The sequence below is a fragment of the Thalassophryne amazonica genome, chromosome 3 (genome assembly GCF_902500255.1).
Source record: "Thalassophryne amazonica chromosome 3, fThaAma1.1, whole genome shotgun sequence".
NCBI classification, from domain to species: domain Eukaryota; kingdom Metazoa; phylum Chordata; class Actinopteri; order Batrachoidiformes; family Batrachoididae; genus Thalassophryne; species Thalassophryne amazonica.
In genome coordinates this window covers 135289563-135309452 of record NC_047105.1, presented here as the reverse complement: position 1 = coordinate 135309452, position 19890 = coordinate 135289563, and the positions used below count along the sequence as shown (strand labels likewise).

At 42.5% G+C, this 19890-nt stretch overlaps 1 protein-coding gene across 1 annotated transcript in view; it reads right to left on the bottom strand.

Moving 5' to 3' along the window:
* Window positions 1–2535: 2535 nt before the first annotated feature.
* Window positions 2536–19890, bottom strand: part of gxylt2 (glucoside xylosyltransferase 2) — a 58457-nt gene continuing 41102 nt past the window's right edge. Inside the window, exons 4-7 of the mRNA XM_034167477.1 lie at window positions 6801–7052; window positions 6346–6469; window positions 4295–4467; window positions 2536–2919 (exon numbers count right to left, since the gene is read on the bottom strand). Of these exons, the coding sequence (XP_034023368.1) occupies window positions 2743–2919; window positions 4295–4467; window positions 6346–6469; window positions 6801–7052 (726 nt within the window). The 3' untranslated portion in view covers window positions 2536–2742. The remainder of the gene's footprint in view (window positions 2920–4294; window positions 4468–6345; window positions 6470–6800; window positions 7053–19890) is intronic.

The following is a 19890-nucleotide window of genomic DNA, read 5'->3' as shown; positions in this document are numbered from 1 at the left end:
AAGATACCCTCGCCGTATAAGGATTGTGTTCTTTATCATTTGCAGATGTTTAATTATTAAGATGTTATTGTCTAACGCAGTGATTCTCAACCGGGGTGCCGTGGCACCCTAGGGTGCCGTGATCGATCATCAGGGGTGCTGTGGGTATTTTTCATATTCGCGATTACCGTGAATTATTTATTTTATCCAGAAAGCATAAAACGACTCAGAATCTGACGTCATTGTGCTGCAGCCTCGCTCTCGTCTTAAGGCGGGACAATAACAAGGAGGCTGACGGCCGATTAAAACAGTGCCGTCTCCTTCAAAAGCCGTCTAAAATGCGGAGCTGTCGGTGTGTGTGTGTGTGTGTGTGTGTGTGTGTGTGTGTGTCTGTGCCTGTGTGTGCACGCGCGTGGAGTTAACAGGCTGCAAACTGCGAGGGAGGGGGTGGGTCAGGGAGGGGGTGGGTGAGGGAGATTCCTGAATGCAGGCGCGACACGTTCAGTGCGCAGCGAGCGCGGAGCAGAGAGAGGATTTTAAATGGAGTGAACATGTTAACAAAACGAAAACGTGAAGCTTTTACTTCTCTCTGAACTTTCTCTAAAGGTGTGATTCTGCCGTTACCGTCCTGTTCACACCATGTGCGCGTCGTATGCTGAATTTATGAGATCATGAGATGAAATAAACGGTCAAATATCTTTAAAAACATATTTAAAAAATGAGAATATATGAATGAACTGAGATACACACACAAAAAAAATGTTCAGATGCACAGATCACAAAAAGCAGGTGAGAACTCTGAACTTTAACAGCTGTTATTTTCCAAAGGTATTTATTTGTTCAGTCTTGAGCTTAATGTAGTGTTTAAGCACAAAACGTGACTGATGAGGAGAAAATTTCAGAAATGCAACAGAAACAACCACAAATCAGAAAAAGTTGGGACTGTATGTAAAATGAAGATAAAAATAAAAATGTTGCACCATTCCCAGTTTCTCCACTCACAGAAGCCTAACGTTCTTCCAGAGTTGTGTAATTATACTACAATAATAGAATATAAAGGGGAAAAAAAGAAAAAAAAATAGACAATATATTCGTCAATCTCAATTATTTGTCTGACAATTAATCGTCTCCAGAAATTTCTAATCGTGACAGCCCTACTTGAGATCAGAGCGCAAAATGCTTGAGGATTTTTGAAATGCGATGTTTTCTGTATCGATTTTCTATTGCGATAATTGGGTTTTGCGCAAAACCAGAGGTAATAGCATTATAATATTATTTTAGTTGGTGGTGTGCCGCAGGATTTTGTAAATATAAAAAGGGTGCCGCGACTCAAAAAAGGTTGAAAAACACTGGTCTAATGTACAATCTGTACATGTTCAATAAAGCCCCTCTATCAAAAAAAAAAAATAAAAAAAATAATATTTACGTTTTAAGAGAAGATGTGCAAACTAAGGAATATTTGTAGATCACTCTCTGTACATTGACGAGTATTAATGAGAAAAATTGAACTCCATTGGAAGTTTGCTTTGAGTTAGGGCAAGTTAGCGTGCACGCCAACATCTGCAAAATATCTTGTAAATGACTCCAGAGGTCTTATCAGGTTACAAAAACAGCATTTTAAGTTTTAGAAGTGTTCATGTCTCACTAGCTTTTACATAATATATGACAAAGAGGTTATATTTATACACAAACGAAATGGAGTTTTGCAGCGAGCTACCAGCCTGTGATGTCACCATGCTAACGTCCGCAAAATATCTTGTAAATAAGTTCAGAGGTGTTATTAGGTTCCAAAAACAGCATTTTCAGTTTGTTTATTTCTTGCTAGCTTTTATGAGAAATATGGATATAAATACACAAAACAAAGCAATTTTGAAGAGAGCAGCCACTGACATCACAGTGCAGCTGTATTCTGATTGGCTGTCACGCCTGCCACTCAAAAACAAAACTGAACAGATTGAAAAAGATTGTGACATTTTAGCCTCTTAAAATAGGTCAAGGTTAGCTATCTTTGACTTGTCCAAGGTCTGTGTTCGAAGAGTGTTTCCTGTGAATTTGAAGACTCTGGCAGTAATAGGACTGGACGTACGCTGAGCACAGACAGATGGACAGACGCAAAGCCTTCGCAATACCCGATGGCCGTATCTGATAGCCTCGGGTAAAAATCAGGAATTTGAAAGGAACTGTAGAGTTACTATTTAGTAGCTCTCCCAAATAAGAGAATATTTTTTTGTTTTGATACATCAAACATGTAAACAATACTGACATACACTAAAGGTGGAAGTTACGTTTTGAAGGACACTTCTTGTATGTAGCAATAGTTTTCTCCAGACATTTCAACTTTAATCTCAAATTCTCAGATCATTTGTTTTCCAACAGTGGTACTAATCGTCCATCAAATGTTTGAGGACCCCTTCAGGCAGTAAAGATTCCAAAAACACAGTTTGACATGTTCATGAAGCAAATTAAAGCTCTTTAAATACTTCAATTTAACAAAAAGATTAAGCTTTCAGATGATTGCTTCTGAATTCTTGAAAATAAAAGAACTCATGGAGTCTTTTTATTCGCTTCTTCACACGCGTGTATAATCTACAGCATCACTGACCGCCACTCCGCCTTTCTGTACACGGCTTACCTTCCATAGCGCCACAGCACTTTCACACCAATAAGACCAAATGCTGCAGACACCGATCTGCCAGTTTGGTCCAGGAGATGGTGGATGGAGAAAAATCCACAGCTCAGCAGGGAGCGTCCTCTCTCCATCAGTCATTTGTGCGGCCCGATATGATGGACAACTCGGTCCTCAAAGGCTTTCCTCATGGTCTTTTCAATCTGCTTGAGGAAGACTTGAGGAATTCGACCACAGAGCGTGTTGACTGTGTCCAGGAACTTGGTCTGGATGGGGTAGAACAGGGACTGGAACATGTTGTGCTCAAAGGGAAACTGCAGGAAAAGAAATGTTCATCTCTCAATTCTTATGGCTGGATGGATGAGATTTATTGTCATTACAAATGCAACAACAATGAGATTGTGTCCACACTCACATTTCCACAGACAAGATACAGCAATTAATCCACAATAATTACTTGTTTACCATAATAATGGCACACATCCAAATTATGACAACAAATATACGTTTGACACTGTTTATGTGCACGAAACTTGAAACAGTCCATTTCCCAAATTGAGGCGATGTGAGTGTGTGGTAGCCGCTGCAACAGGAGTAGCGCCACCGCTAGCTTGGGGGGAAACTGGGACCTGCCGCAGCTAAAACCGCGCAGCCCCCAGAGGGGAAAAGGGGTGGCGTGAGCGTTGGGCAGGATGGGGTGTGTGATGGGGGGCAGGAGGGGAGGTAGGAGGGAAAGTGGAGCATGCTTCAGTCTTTGTCTATGTGTGAGTCTGTCTGTCCTTGTGTACTGGAGTAAGAGAGATAAGGAGGCAGCCAATTTTCCCGAGACCATAGAAATTCTTCTAGAGGAAAAACAATGGGCATTTTATCCTTGAGAGGCTGATAAGACTGCAGTGTTTGTGGCTGAGCAGTGAAAAACACTTTTCCAGCTTTACATGAACAAACCAAATCCCAATTATGAAAATTCTCTGGCCTCTGAAATCTTCACCTTCTCCTGCAAGGCACGCATTTGCTCCGAGATGTTATCCAATTTGCCTCTGAGTTGAAGGGTTAACGCAGTCTGAGAATGCATCGCCTTGCCCGACTCATTAATCATGACGGACAAGCGAGGGGTCGTGGTTTTGGCAGCAGCCGTCTTGCCAATCTTCCGGTAGGTCAGGGTAGCACATAAGCCAATAAGTACCAGCCCTCCTACTATGAATCCACAGAGAAAGGTGGAAAGCATGCGACCCGCCAAGTCTCCCAGGCATCGAGAACATAGCCCGCAGGGTAAGTTCCATCCGGGCACGCAGGGTCCTGCGGCCCTGATCTTTTAGAAAAAATGGTGTCAATAGCGTTCAGAGACCAGCTGATCAATTCCATGATTAATCCAATATAGTTTGAAGAATTCACAGCCTGGTGAAGTAGGGACTTTGAAGGTTGGAGCAGAGATAGAGGAGGGAGGAGGAGATGTGACCGCCCTCACCGGAGTCCCAAGCTGTGTTGTTGTGTCTTATCCCAAATCTAGTTTTTTAAAGTAGGATTTACAAATGAAATGAGCGGTAGGTTTGGAGAAGATTCTGTATTCATCAGACATGAAAACCCAGATGGATGGTGTTTGCACAGGTTTTTGCACACACAAAGTTTTATTACATCAGGCCTTTTTCAAGAGTTTTTTTTTCCCCTTAAAGGCTCTGCAGGCTTACTTACATCACGTATTGCATCATAGACAACTTTGAAGGCTGGCTGCTTGTCATCGTGATACACGCCACGGCTCCCGTGCAGGATGGACACGCCCTGCTCTTCAGCCCCTTTACAGTTACTACCGTACATACAGTGATCAGAACGGTAGTTCCACTGGCACGGGAAGATGAAGAGGCACTCTGAGGGGAAAACACAACACACTGTCACGTACCTGTTACACCAACACAGGCAGGTTTCTATTACGGTCCAAATTGTGCAATTTAAAAGTATCAAATTGAAAGTGCACTGAATGGAAACATGTGCACTTTGGAGAAAAAAACCTCAAATTTGCAAAAAAGGTTTTAACACTCACAAGGTGTTTTTTTAGCTGGTTTGAAAAAGTCTTATTTTGCAAAAACTGCAATGGAAACACTTTTTCTGCTATTCTAGGTCACATGAGGTGCAGTAAAAGTCACATGGCATTCTAAAATACACAAGATGTACAGTGAGGCAAATAAGTATTTGATCCACTGTCAATTTTGCAAGTTTTCCCACCTACAAAGAGTGGAGAGGTCTGTTATTTTTATCTCAGGTACACGTCAACTGTGAGAGACAGAATATAAAAGAAACATTCAGAAAATCACACTATGATTTTTAAATAATTAGTGTTTTATTGTGTGAGGACTCATACAAGGACTTATATGTGGACATACAAACATAAATATGATACCACATATCCCCTTTAAGTTAACAACTTATACCTGTTCACATTTAAATAATGCTTTTGTTAATAACTTATTTAAGAAACTTTTAAAAATATATTTCATTTAGCTGCTGTGCACATTTTTAAAAGTATTTTGGATTTTGTAGTTGCTACACAATTTACACTCTCTTTATATACTGAATGAAAATATAAATGCAACTTTGACTTTTGTTTTTGCTCCCATTGCTCATGAGCTGAACTCAAAGATCTAAAACATTTTCTATATACACAAAAGACCCATTTTTCCTAAATATTGTTCACAAATCTGTCTAAATCTGTGTTAGTGAGCACTTCTCCTTTGCCGAGATAATCCAACCCACCTCACAGGTGTGGCTATTGTGGCTAGCCTAAGGCACATCTGTGCAATAACCGTGCTGTTTAATCAACATTTGATATGCCACACCTGGGATGAGGTGGGATGGATTATCTTGGCAAAGGAGAAGTGCTCACTAACACAGATTTAGATTAACCTTGTGCTGGTTTACAATTTTGTCCCTGGTGTCCTCAGACTGCTCTTTGGTCTTGGCCATGGTGGATAGGTTGGAGTGTGATTGATTGAGTGTGTGGACAGGTGTCTTTATACAGGTAACGAGTTTAAACAGATGCAATTAATACATGTAAAGACTGAAGAATAGGAGGGCTTCATAAAGAAAAATTAACAGGTCTGTGAGAGACAGAATTATTAGTGGTATGTAGGTGATCAAATGTGACACTATCTACCTATATCTATATATATATATAGATGGATAGATAGATGGGGTGGGTGGGGGGGGTGGGTGGGTATCGAGAACCGGCTCTTTTTGAAAATCCTTAAGAAATTATTCAATCCACCAACTTTGATATCCTTTTTCCTTAATGATTCTCTTATCGGTCCTTCAGAGTGACCATTGTTTTTGAGGGTGTTTATTGGGAAAACTACCATTTCTATCATTTCTGCGCTGAAGCCGACAGCCGTGCTCAGTCTGCTGACACCTCGCATATGAAAAAGCGAGGAGAAATGTCCACTTATTTTGTGAATTCTGTTTATTTCATCAAGATCAGTAAAAAAAAAAACACCTTTATCAAGCCGACTCAGATAGGATTTGATCAGATGAGGACATCTCCAGCTTTAATCATAATGTCAGACCACCGTAAGGCAGGTTTAGCACTTGCTTGGATGGCATTAGATTAAATTGTCCCCAGAGAATTTCTAGCTGTGTGAGACAAGTGGACGAGCGTTGATGTCGAGCCCTGGATGACGACAGCACGTGTAAACAGACATCGTTTGTCTACAACGTGTGATCCCTGTGCTGAAGACTGTCAGGAGGGATGGTACCTGGATTATCATGGAAGATGATGTTGAGGAGGTCCTGGTCTCCCCAGGTGATGTGGTTCTTGTACTTCTGATAGAGTGGATGTAGAAGATCCTCCCATGACAGGCGACTGGAGATCATATTGTTCTGAAACACCAACAGCGTTCTCTGTCAACAGCTCCAGCACGCTTTCCTTTTCAACATCACATCAAAGGAGGAGCACATTTACATTTTAGCTCTTAGCTACAAACTGCTGCCAGTTTTAAGAGCTACAGCACTGAGTTCTGGAGGGCAGAAGTCTGTGTTGCTTGCATGGTAATCAGAAAGCTTCAATCACAGCCCATTCAGAGCGCTCAACCTGCTCAGACGTCAGCTCAAAGGAGCAACAAAAAAAGCCTTTCGAATACAAAGAGGAAAACAGTTCACTTCAGCTTCCCACAGCCCAGAAACACTTGAACGGCGATTTTGGTGGTCTTACTTTGAACAGCGTGCTGCGGATCCTCGTGAGATTCATGAGCATCACACCGGAGTTGACCCCTGTGACCCCGTAGAAAGGGTGGCGTGCAAAGCGGCTGTACCAGCCAATCTTTGGGACCTCGTGCTCTGGGGCCATTGCTGCCAGCTGGGAACTGTTGAAAGACCTCAAAAAATTCCAGATGTCATCCATGGGCCCCAGGAACAGGACATCAGTGTCCACGTACAGCAATGAGTCCACGTCCTTCAGGATGACCTGTGAGTGCAGTCAGCAACACAATGTTTACATGGAAACAACTACAGCACCGTCACATTCTGTGGTCGAGAAAAATTCAACTCATTCAAACCTGTGATGAGTAAAAAGACCAAAGTGTTGTACGGTGAACGTGCACAGTACGTGCGCTGCATCTGCCCAGTGTTTACTGCACGTTAAGCACCTGTACTGCAGGTCCAGACTGTGTTAATGTGCAGCACAAGGCCCATACATTTGGTGGCCCGTGGTTCTGTGTTACACACTTTTTCTGCTATTCAGTGGATTTTTTACAGTTCATGGTCATTTTTGCATTAATGGTCTCCATCAGATTCCCCAAAGTGCGAGTGGAGATGCAGCAGACACTTTCAGCGTTGACTGCAGCAGTTTTGCTGCGTGTCATGGACCAGCAGGCCTGCTGAGCACAGAGGAGGAGAAGGAGAAGAGGATCCGGTGATATGCTTCAGTTTTCTGCTCCAGGGAGCTTTTACAGGAGGAAGCTCTACTGGCTTATTTTAATTCTTTATGCTCCACCTCAAGTGCACGAGGACGTGGTGTTCAGCAGGATTCTGTCAGACATTAATCCTCAGCTTCATCCAATAAAACTCTACTTTTAAAATGAACAGTAGAGCGCATGAGTGCAGACGGGAAACAACACAGACGTGACAAAAAATGGGGAAGAAAAAAATAAAGAGCCATTCAAAAGAACAGATGTCCTGTCACATCTTTCTGATCCTCGATTTAAAGGCCCTGTCACACCTTGAGGATTCAGCCAGCATATGCAGACTGTTTTAAAAACGCTGGCGTACGTCTAATAAATTAATGCAGCTGTCACACCTTGACGATTTAGCCAGTGTATGTCAACAGCACCGTTTCCACCCAGTGGTTTGGGTCGGTACTGCAGGGTGTGGTGCGCGTCAGAAACAGAGTAATTTAACATTATTTTACGTATTTTAATTTTTTATCTTAGGGGACCATTTTCATTGTGTACAGAATGCTGATGAGTAGACTGGCTTTGGGAAACGCTGCCGTGAATGAATGGAGGGCTGTCTCTTTAAATGATGAAAACACTGGCTGCTTCCTGATCAGCGGATCTAATCAGACCTGATCAGATCATCACAGACCTGAACAATGAAACATTGTGATGATTTATACTTTTAAAGCACCGGTTGATCACGATCAGGTGTGATCTGAATGAAGTGCTGATCTGTCGGCGTGGTGATCACTGACAGCGACGGCGCTTTAAATGTTTAAACAGCACATTAATCAGGCGTGATCACCCTGATTGATCAATCAGGTCATCTGATGATCACACCGACAGAGACAGAAGTTTAAATCATCACAGCGCTTCTGTGTGTTCAGAGTGCGACACCGGCATCCTCTGAGAAACGTACCTGCAGCAGAAAAACCACGAGGGACTTGCTTTAAAATGTTACATTTCCAGCCACGAATTAAAGTATTTTCAGATGTCATTTTCATAAATCAGGATCTTTATGTGGATTCATGTCCATCTGTGATGGTGAACTGGACTGAAATGAACAGGTCAGTACTCAGTGTGTGAATGAAACAGTCTGTCCACATGAGGACCGTAGCTTTCAGCCAATCAGTGGCCAGCATTAATGGACATATTTAGACTTATGAGTAAATTACAAGAAACGTGTGCCAACAATCACATAACTTACCTACAACACCTACAACTTATGTCTCACATTTGACGGGACGTATGAGTCACACGCTGGCATTCGTTGAAAATTTTCAACATGCCTAAATTTTGAGGGGTCCAACGAGCTTCAGCATTTTACAACATGCTCTTAACTTGTAAAAAAAAAAAAAAAACCTTATCCTTAACTTATTGGACTTATACCAGCATTTTTAATATGATTGGCATATGCTGGATAAATTGTCATGTTGGCCAATACAGTGTACAGCACTGATACTTTAAAAAATGTATTTTTTGAGTTTGCCGTTGTTTGATTGTGCACATTATGCTGATCACACTGCAGATATTTAAATTTATATAATGCCTTAATAGATCCTTGTAATTTGATTGGTGGTTTGTATGTCATGTAATATGTACCATTTGCTACGGTGTTCCATTTACCGTGCAATTTTGGTGATATGCTTTGTGCTATTGCATGCCGCGACTACCATGTGCACTCACACTAGCAGCGACGGAGATTAGCTTAAAATATTTTATTGACGGTGCTCATTCTTGGAAGACAAAAAACAAATTGAGTGCAGTGTAAACCATCTGGAGGCATTTGCAGTATTCTCTGGGACGTCTCTACAACAGAACAGTACAACAGCTCTACAAATTTCTGTTGTGATTTTTCTCTGGACTGAGGAAAACAGACAGCAGTCTGTACACAAGAAATCAATGCACGGCATCAGGTACATCCCAACTACATCGTCAGGATTGTTAGGCATCATATAAAACAAATGAATGTTTTTGTTGTATGGCTGGGGGGGCCTGGCTGCCGGTTTGTTTGCCTTTTGTGTTTCCTCCCAGGTGGCATGCATTTGGGACTGAGTGGCTGTGTTGCTGAGGCTGTTAGGACTTCACCCTGATCACCTGCGACTCGTCAGGACTCACAGCTGAGGTGCATCTGGAGGGATTGGAGTATGTTGGCATTTAAGACTGAAGTGCACAGTGTGCATTTGCCAGAGACTCGACCTTGTGACCAGACGGGTGAGATCGTCGTCTCGGGAGCCATCTCATCAGCAGCGGATGCTGAGAAACGTCCAGGTTTGATGCACAGTCTGTGAAAGAGGAGGGGGTGAGGTCTCACGCTCGTCAGCACACTTCCTGAGGTACGTTAGATTTTGTGACTAACAGTTATACAGTCAGTAAATGTGGTGTCCCTCACACCTTATTGTATTGAGCTGTTTGTTAGTCATGTATCAGCTTCCACTGCGGTGGAGTTTTGTGAACTGGATGTTCCATGCCTGCAGGTTGGAAGCTGATCAGCAATCAAGCCAGGAAGTGTTTGCTGTTTGTACACCTTTAAGTGTTCTGTGTGTAGAGTGTGGACTCACATAATGGTTCCTTCTTTCACAGACTCGGTTGTTGCGGCCACCTGGGGGGTGTCGGCGGGGTCCTTGGGTCCGAAACAGCTTCTGGCTCCGGACCGTTAGCGCTGCTGGGAGCGCACCACGCCAGGCCACATCTTTTTGTATTATCACTGTTATGTATTAAATTCAGTTAGCCTTTGTACCGTGCTCTGCTTATTTAATACTGGGTCCTTCAAACGCTGGTCGGTTCTCCGAGCTGCGTCCGACACATAACAGTTTTTTTTTTCATTCATGTAATGGAAAGAATGTTTAATTCGGTGAAATATTCTTACCATTGCACTCATAAACATTCATTGTTTGTATACTGTTTGCTAACAATATATCAGCTTCATCACATTCTCAGTTGTTTATTGCAGCAGTTACAGGTTAACTTGGGTCAGTCCTCTGAAACAGAAAACCTGCAGCCTCGGCTTCAGCTGCACACCTGTGTGGTGTTTATTAAAGATTAGTGTCTCATTGAAGAATGGCATCATGTCTCAGGCCCAGTTTTAATTATTACTTTTTCTTGTGTGTATGTGTTTTTTTATATATATTATATATATATATGGTGGTGGTAGCATCATGCTCTGGGGTTATTATTTGCTGCCACCTCAAATCAACAGCTAGAAGGTTAAAACTAGGCCACAGCTGGGTGTTCCAACAGGACAATGATCCCAAACACACAAGAAAACTGGTTATAGGTTGGATAAAGGAGGCTAACATTAAGCTTCTGGAATGGCCCTCCCAAAGCCCCGACCTCAACCCTATTGAAAATTTGTGGATTATGCTAAAAAGCCGGGTCTGTACCAAGAAACCAACCAATTTAAATGAACGCTACCAATTCTGTGAAGAAGAGAAATCTAATAATCAGCCAAAATTATGCCAGAAGCCTGTTGATGGCTACCAAAAGCATCTGAGGTGCAGCTTGTTAAGGGAGATTTAATCAAATATGTGTATATTTCAGCTTGTATGCATACTTTTGGCCCTGTGTGGATTAGAAAAGATCCAAAATGAAGTCAAACTTGTGCTCCCAATTCTTGTTTTTAAAAGTCATCAATGATGCATGCTGTAAAATTATTCCCCCCCGGACAAAAGAAGTGTTCAAAGAAATCATTAAAAGCCTAAAATTACCACGACATTCATGCTCATTATGAGTGCATGTCAAATTCTGAACCACAACTGTACATGTATCTAGCAATGGGAGAGAAATGGAAGAAGGAGAAAAGGAAGACTATTTGAGAGGCTCATATCACCACCAAAATTTACTCAAATCTTCTTCCACCCATGAATCAACACTTAGATTATCATAAAGTTTCCAGTGGTTCCTGAAAGCAAACCATTTCAATGGCCTCCCAAACCAACTGAACAATACAGTGTATGGTTCAGTGAAATACGACGATGCCACAGATCAGGGATCACGCAATAACCTTCACCATGTTTATCGTTAACATTGTGACGTCATAATAAAAAGTCTACTCTCAATCTCGGTTTCTCTCTCTCTCTCTGTGTCTCTCATTCTTGTTCCTTCCTTCTCCCTCCCTGAAATGAGTGGATCCTGAGCCTCAACAGTAGTGTTTCCCGATCCTGATCATAAGGACCCAAATTAATTTGTAGTTTCCAATTCTTCCTGCTCTAACGATGCATAATGAACCCAATCAGGCCTGTTCCACTGCTGAGCCAGCTGCTGATTGGTTAAACACACCTAACTGAGGTGTAACCTGCTCCCAGGAGATCAGGGAGAAATGAAAAACAACAAGGAATGAATCAGGAGGTGGATGAGGAGTTTGAAGTCTGCCACAGAGGCACAGCATCACGTACAGGTGTGATGGCACAGTCCTCACAGAATTTATGCAACACTGTCATCTTCCACCAAAAAGGGAACACTTTGCAAAAAAAAAAAAACAACCTGCGTGGACGTGTGAAGCGGGTGCATCTCAAAAAAAAAAAAAATAAAAAAAATGCAATTCTTCAGCATGACAATGCTTGTCCACATATGAGTCAACAAAGATGGTGTGGATTGCAGAGGCTCAAATTTCACACCTTCCAACTTTTCCTTTTTCTGAAGCTGAACGAAGACCTGAAGGGATGCCGTTAGGCTGACGATGCAGAGGTGCAAGCAGCTGGTGCTGAAAGAAGACACCGGATTTCTTCACTGACTAGATGCAAAAATTGTTGGTGACTATGTGGAAAAGTAATCTGATAGTGAACATTCCGAGCTTTAAGAAGATTATCTGATTCATGTGGGTTGATAATGAAATAATCATGTAGAAGGCAGAACATTTCAGCCAACCCTTGTAAAAAGTTCATAAAGGGCTGAAATCATCAGTAATTATGGTAAGAATCAATTGTGGCTATTTAACACGGTGGTGTAACAGACCATGCTTGATCTGTGATCCATATGGACTGCACATAATACAGGTGTATTATCATGGTGACTTGTTTATAAAGTACCGACTTTGTGCATCTTGACACGGAGTTGCTGTGGAATGAAAGCAGTTGTGATTTGGGGGAAATCAGGACATCTGTGTCCAGGCACAGAAAGAATGACTCTGAAAAATGAGGAGCTGAACATGGAGTGTGTGTGACACCTTCCACGTGCCAGCCTGAGCTCAGGGCAGGTGGGGCTGAGGCAGCTGGAAGTCCAGTGAGCTGTGGAGGGGAAAAAACAACCAAACAAAAGAAAAACCTTTTCACAACTATTTCCAAGTGGTCCGCCTGCTCCAGAGGTTTAATGTAATGATCGCAAAAGTGCCACGTAAAGTTGTGATTCTTACCCCCAGCAGACAGTGCAGACGTCCTCATCTTTGTGAAAAAGAATTTGATGTCATAAACTTGCTTTGTTTTGTTTCTTTTCTGTTTTTTGATTCTGACAAAGCCTATTTTTATTCATGAGTACTGTGCATGCTGCCAATTAATATTAACAATTAAGTATTTTACGTTAAAATGTTATTTATGCATTGGACTCTGTTTTCACTAAGAAACGGGAGAAAAAAAATGTTGTGATCCAGTGCATCTGTAACACAATGGAATCAAAGTGAAAGGTGTGAAGATGCTATTTAATATCTATTATCCACGACTGTCTCCCTCCAGTAATCAGTCTGATTGTTGCATGTGCACCTCCATGCTTCATCCTGGTATCAGCCTTCTCCAGAGCAGTAACCAGCACATGTAAACCTCTCGTTTTATCTGTACTGCTCTTGTTTTAATGAATGAACTACATCTTCCAGCTGGTTTCACTGTAAATGGTTTTTCACCTCGTAATTTTTTATCTTCATGTGTAATGTGACATCACCTTGACCCCTCCCCTGCTGTATTTACCAGGTTAGCCAGAGTGTTCTTGGTGTTGCAGAGTGACATTGCCAGTGGTGGGCACACTTCTGATAATCCGATAACAGATAATTATCGAAGATAATGTTTTCATTATCGGATTATCTTTTTAGATAAATTTAAAAACCATCATCGGACTAATTATCGTCCGATAACTTTTAGACCGATAACGTACTAAACTAAGCTGAACAGTGAAAAACATTTTTAAAACTGTTAAAGCTGTTGAGACCTACCTGTTAAAAGTTTCCTAATAGGCATGTTGTTCTACCCTCTGCAATCAGAAACCACTCTATTGTCTGTAAGCAAAGGAGAACTGGTGACCAAAAAAAGTCATTTCCTTTAACACCATATTAATATAATCACAATGTCACCAAGTCATCCAGAGGCATGTCTCCATTTTGCTGCCGCAAAATGCAGCACGCGAGCTCAGGGACTCAGTAATGGCGCCTGTGGAGCCGGCAGTTAGACTCTCACCGACCATTCAGCCGGCCCAGTTCTCTTCCATACCACCGACCAAAGTTTCTGTGGGTACCATGACGGCAAGCACAGTCGTCGGTACCACAACAGTGTACGCAACAGTGGAGGCGTCGGCTGAACAGGCTTCATGGAGTTCCACAGCTACGATGACGTCATCAGAACTGCTTGCTCAGCTCTCCTTAAAGCTCTCACCTCAAACCACGCCCACGATGCCTGCACCGCTCTCAATGAAGCTCGAGTCAGCTGAATCATCAGCGTCAGTCAGCTCCACCTCCTTACGCTCTGCGGCGGACACCAGCGGCGGCTCCAGAGGGGGGTTCCCGCCCACTCAGTACTGCTATCCCAGGGTTTCGGCTGCCTGCTCCAATGTCCATCCTGCATCCATCTCCAGAAGACTGTGCTTGTGGGTCAGTTCATTACTTTATCATTTTTTCCTGGTTAATGCAAATCCATCTTCTTGCTTGGGGTACTGTGAAAACACTGTTAAAGGTGCCACCATTTCACTTAAAATGGTTTTCTTGCGAGTCATTTGAAAATCTGTTAAAGATGCCACGAGTGATCCTAAGAAGGTTTTCTTGTGATAATGTTGGAAATCTGTTAAACGCACCGCATCTGTACTTGAGAAGTATTTCTTACAAGCATCTTGTGTCACTACTGATTTCTGTGTGCTTAATGGGGAGCTACAGTTAATAGCATGTTTGCTGTAGCAGAGCTCTTATACTGGCACCAAGACTGGCTTGCCTGTCTTGATAGTGTACTATGGCGAATTCTTCATCTATTACATTCTCTAATGGAAGAGATCCCTTTTAATGGTGGGATCTCAAGTCGTGGGCTGGGGACCACGTCATGTGAAGGAGTGCTGAGGGGTTTGCGGTGGTGGATCAGACACATTTATGCTTCATCCCTGCTCATCTCTAATGCGTGCTATAATACTTTCAATAACCTTTTGCTTTGCCCCCCCAAGTACCTTTGAGTTCTGGGGTCTGTATCACTATGAAAGGATTTGGGTGTTTAACTTTTTGTATTGTTGGATTAAGCACCTCGGTGCCTCATGTCACATCACTTTTTGTGCTCTCATTAGCCCCTTAGTTAGATTTATAAAGTCCCATCTTTCCTCAGTAGCTAACTGGTTTAGGGGTTCCTTGGAGAAGGATATTATCTGGGATTGGGGCTTGGTGAATGGGTATATGTTTTCATCTCATTGGGTTAATGGAATATTGTGTGTTTGGTTGTTGTTTCAGTTTCTTTGGTTCCTCTGTTTGGTGGTTCCCCACATTAGGTACCTAGTTCGCTACCTTCAGGGTTCCGCATGTTTTCCTGCACGTTCTTCTGACTCCAGTACCCCCATGTGTCGGTCCCCTGGTTCAGTTGTGCGCCTTTCGAAGCCTTGTGGTCGCCCTCCTGACCTGACCTTCCGCCGGAGCGCTGTCCTACCTATGCATCGGGTCACACCATGTGGCTGGCCTCCCACTACTACCTTTCGCCCTGTTTTTCGCCCGTTTGTTCCCTGGCCCGTTTTTGGTCATGTCAGTCGTCCGTGGGGTTTTCTGCCATATTGGCCTTCTGTTTGTCGCCCAGGTCCCTATTTGCCGCCTCCTTGCTGTTTCCCCCTCTGCCCTCCCGGTGTCTGTGTTTCCTTTGTGCGGCTGCCAGTGTACAGCCGCATGGGGAGGGGGTACCGTCACGGTTTCAGCCAGATCTGCGGGTTTATTCTAGTTTTTTCCCCCCTTTCTGTTCTTTTCAGCTTTGATGTATTAATATTTATTTTCATCAGGAATTATTCTGTCATGTGTTTCTTGTCACTTTGTTCTGGTTATGATTCACTAGTTATTTTGTTTTCTTCATATGGTTATTTTCTGTTTTGACTTGTCACTTTGTTTTCTTTGTTACTTTATACTTTTGCCATCCATTCTGTTCTAGTTGTTTTCAGTCATTGTTTATTAAGTTATCACTTGTTCCTCTTGGTTATTATATTTGATGTATTGTGTCAGGATTTGTTCTGGTTGTTGTTTGGTCACTGCTTTTTCTTATGTTTTGTCTTACTGCCTTGTTTTTCTTAAGTCAGTTTGTGTTTAATGTCATTTTAGTATTTTGCTCCATGTCTCTCCTTCTAGTCTGCTGCCAGTTCATGTTTAGTTTAGTTCTCATGTTCATGCCTGCTTCCAGTTGTATTATGTTCTGCCATAGTTCCCTGGTTTCTCCTCACGCCCCTCTGAGTTCTGTTTCACTCCACACCCTGCACCTGCCTTCATCCCTCACTTACATCTGATTATGTTCTCTCTGCACCTGTCATGTGTCCCTGTCTCTCACTTTAATTCTGTCTGCTTTGTATTTCCTTTCTCTCACACTCTGTGCACCTGTTCACACATCTCTTTTCTTCTCTCCACCATGTACTCTCTTCCCTCACTGTCTTGCACACATAGTATCTTTGTTCATTAGCCACGCCCCCTTTCTGGATCCTTCCTCTCACGTGCATCTTGTTAACACCACCTGTTCCTAATTTGTCCACATGCATATAAACCTCACAGTACCTCGCCAGATTCTTGTCGCTTCCAGCACACTCTCCAGCCTTCCTGTTCTTTGCCCTGTTTAGTCTCGTCGTGTACCAGTCTTTTGCTCTGAGTTTCTTGACCGCGACTTTTGCCTCAGCCTACATGCCTGTGTTTGCTCGTGCCTTAGACCCCTGCCTAGAAATGACTAAGTTTATGCCTCGCCCTGCTTGTACCTGTGCTCCGTTATCTGATCACCTGTGTGCCGAACCTCAGCCTGTAATAAACATGACGACTTCTTATACCACAAAGCCTGGTTTGGGAGTTTGTACCATGGGTCCACCTGCTCCTGGTGTCGGGCAGCCACCCGTCATGACAAGGCATACATGTTTAACTTATGGTTAAAATTTTAACCACTCATTTTAGACAAGTTATTTAAAATTGTCATGTCTGAAGTTTATAGAGTGAAAATATCAGATATACGAGGTCTGTCAATAAAGTATAGGTCCTTTTTATTTTTTTCAAAAACTATATGGATTTCATTCATATGTTTTTACGTCAGACATGCTTGAACCCTTGTCCGCATGCGTGAGTTTTTCCACGCCTGTCGGTGACGTCATTCGCCTGTGAGCACTCCTTGTGGGAGGAGTCGTCCAGCCCCTCGTCGGAATTCCTTTGTCTGAGAAGTTGCTGAGAGACTGGCGCTTTGTTTGATCAAAATTTTTTCTTAACCTGTGAGACACATCGAAGTGGACACGGTTCGAAAAATTAAGCTGGTTTTCAGTGAAAATTTTAACGGCTGATGAGAGATTTTGAGGTGATACTGTCGCTTTAAGGACTTCCCACGGTGCGAGACATCGCGCAGCGCTCTCAGGTGCCGTCGTCAGCCTGTTTCAAGCTGAAAACCTCCACATTTCAGGCTCTATTGATCCAGGACATCGTGAGAGAACAGAGAAGTTTCAGAAGAAGTCGGTTTCAGCATTTTATCCGGATATTCCACTGTTAAAGGAGATTTTTTTAAATGAAAGACGTGCGGACGGATTGCAGCGTCGGCTCACAGCCGCCGCGACGCTCCGCTACAGGAAAAACACCTCTGTTGGAAGCCTTAAGGACAAGTTGAAACATGTCCAGCTGTTAAACAATTTCTCATATACTCACTCCACTGAAAGCCATCAAAACCTGCCTGGATTTTACAAATGGTTATCAACACGGAGGTGTTTTTCCTGTGCCGCCGCACCGCGCCGGCTGCGTCCCGACGCGCGGACCTGTCCGCACGTCTTTCATTAAAAAAAATCTCCTTTAACAGTGGATTATCCGGATAAAATGCTGAAACCGACTTCTTCGGAAACTTCTCTGTTCTCTCACGACGTCCTGGATCAATAGAGCCTGAAATGTGGAGGTTTTCAGCTTGAAACAGGCTGACGATGGCACCTGGGACCGCTGCGTGACGTCTCGCACCGTGGGAAGTCCTTAAAGCGACAGTATCACCTCAAAATCTCTCATCAGCCGTTAAAATTTTCACTGAAAACCAGCTTAATTTTTCGAACCATGTCCACTTCGATGTGTCTCACAGGTTTAGAAAAAATTTTGATCAAACAAAGCACCAGTCTCTCAGCAACTTCTCAGACAAAGGAATTCCGACGAGGGGCTGGACGACTCCTCCCACAAGGAGTGCTCACAGGCGAATGACGTCACCAACAGGTGTGGAAAAACTCACGCATGCGCACGAGGGTTCAAGCATGTCTGACGTAAAAACATATGAATGAAATCCATATAGTTTTTGAAAAAATAAAAAAGGACCTATATTTTATTGACAGCCCTCATGTTTTCATTTTAAAGTAATGTGCTAATTTTTAAGGTTTTGTGAGCACATGCTGTGCCAGGCAGCAATGCATTATGGGTAGCATAAGGTAATCTCAGACGTTCACAATGCATTTGGACAAATGCATTTCAGACACTCTGTTCAGGGTCCACAGATAACAGCATTAAACTCTAGTGCCTAAAACTCTCGTGAATATATTCTCTGGGTTTATAGACGTTAGTGTATTTGCGTTTGTTAAATTCCACGCATCTTAAATGTAGCAGACACGGATTATCTGGAATTTTGACATTTTTTCAAGGCCGCTACTGCCATCTACTGGCCAGGAGTGTTCATGGCAGTATTAAACGTCTGGGTACATGGCTGCTCTCAAAGTGTTGGTATTGTCCATTGTCCACGCGCTTTTTGTGTGCATATATTTGTTAACTTTGTATTCTAAAACTACAGTTAGAAGTAATTCCGACTCCTTATCGGTCCACACGAACGAGGTTGGCGCCATGTTTTTAGTTTTGTGGAAGTGACGACAAGAGAATAAGGCTCCTGACTGGATAGAATTTTAATCAGTACCGCCACCCAAAGGTTTGGCAGACTAATTACAACACATTTATATGGTTCGATGTGGATGGATTTTTTTTTTAAACGACGTAGTGAGGATGAAGTTTTTTCCCCAAACTGAAAAGGTAAGATATTCGGTTTTACAAATACCCGACAACATGTGTACATGGCCTTATGTCTGTGAAAGGCACTATATAAATAAATTTACTTACTTACTAATATTGAGTGCACGTTTTACAACATCATAAAAGTTTTAAAACATGCAATTGCAATGACACTTCCAGGGCTCCGTAAAAATGCCTGTTTTAACAAATAAAAATGGAATATTTTACAAAAGCACATTTATCTTTAAACCAACACACGACACACGTCACATTAACGTGTTGGTTTACATAATGGATTACTGAACCAATCACTGTTTAGCACTTTTACCCAGAATGCTTTGCGGTCTGTGTTTGTTACAAAACCTCAGAATTAGTGCCTTATTCAACATTAAAAGATATATGTTATATTTTAGTAAGTAAATCCCTTCGGCTGCTCCCTTGTTTGCACTTGGGGTCGCCACAGCAAATCCAAGGTGGATCTGCATGTTGAATTGGCACAAGTTTTATGCCAGATGCCCTTCCTGATGCAACTCCACATTACATGGAGAAATGTGGCAGGGGTGGGATTTGAACCCGGAACCTTCTGAACTGAAACCAAGCGCATTAACCACTTGGCCACCACCCCTGCATATGTTATATTTTAACTTTGTACAAATGACAAAACTGACATTAATGGAGTTATTCTATCAGTATTTTCAAAAAACCATAAGTTAGTATGACTATTTTTCAAGACCTCCGCCTGACCGGAGTGTTGAAATTGATGGGGAGCTGGCCTTATGGCTGCTCTCGGTGTGTCTCTCTGGTGGGAGTGCTGTTGTAAACAAGAGCTTCCAGCAGGGGCATAATGTTAAAAGAAAAATGATTATGATTAGTAAAGAGTTGATTTCGTGGGTGCTCTCAGGATTTGTTTGTGCTGCTTCCTGCAGGGGGCAGCATGGTCGAACATTCATTGCTTATTTAGGTCTTTTACTGCTTTTGATGATTTCAAGTGATCGTGTTAAAAATCTATTTCAGCTCTTTAG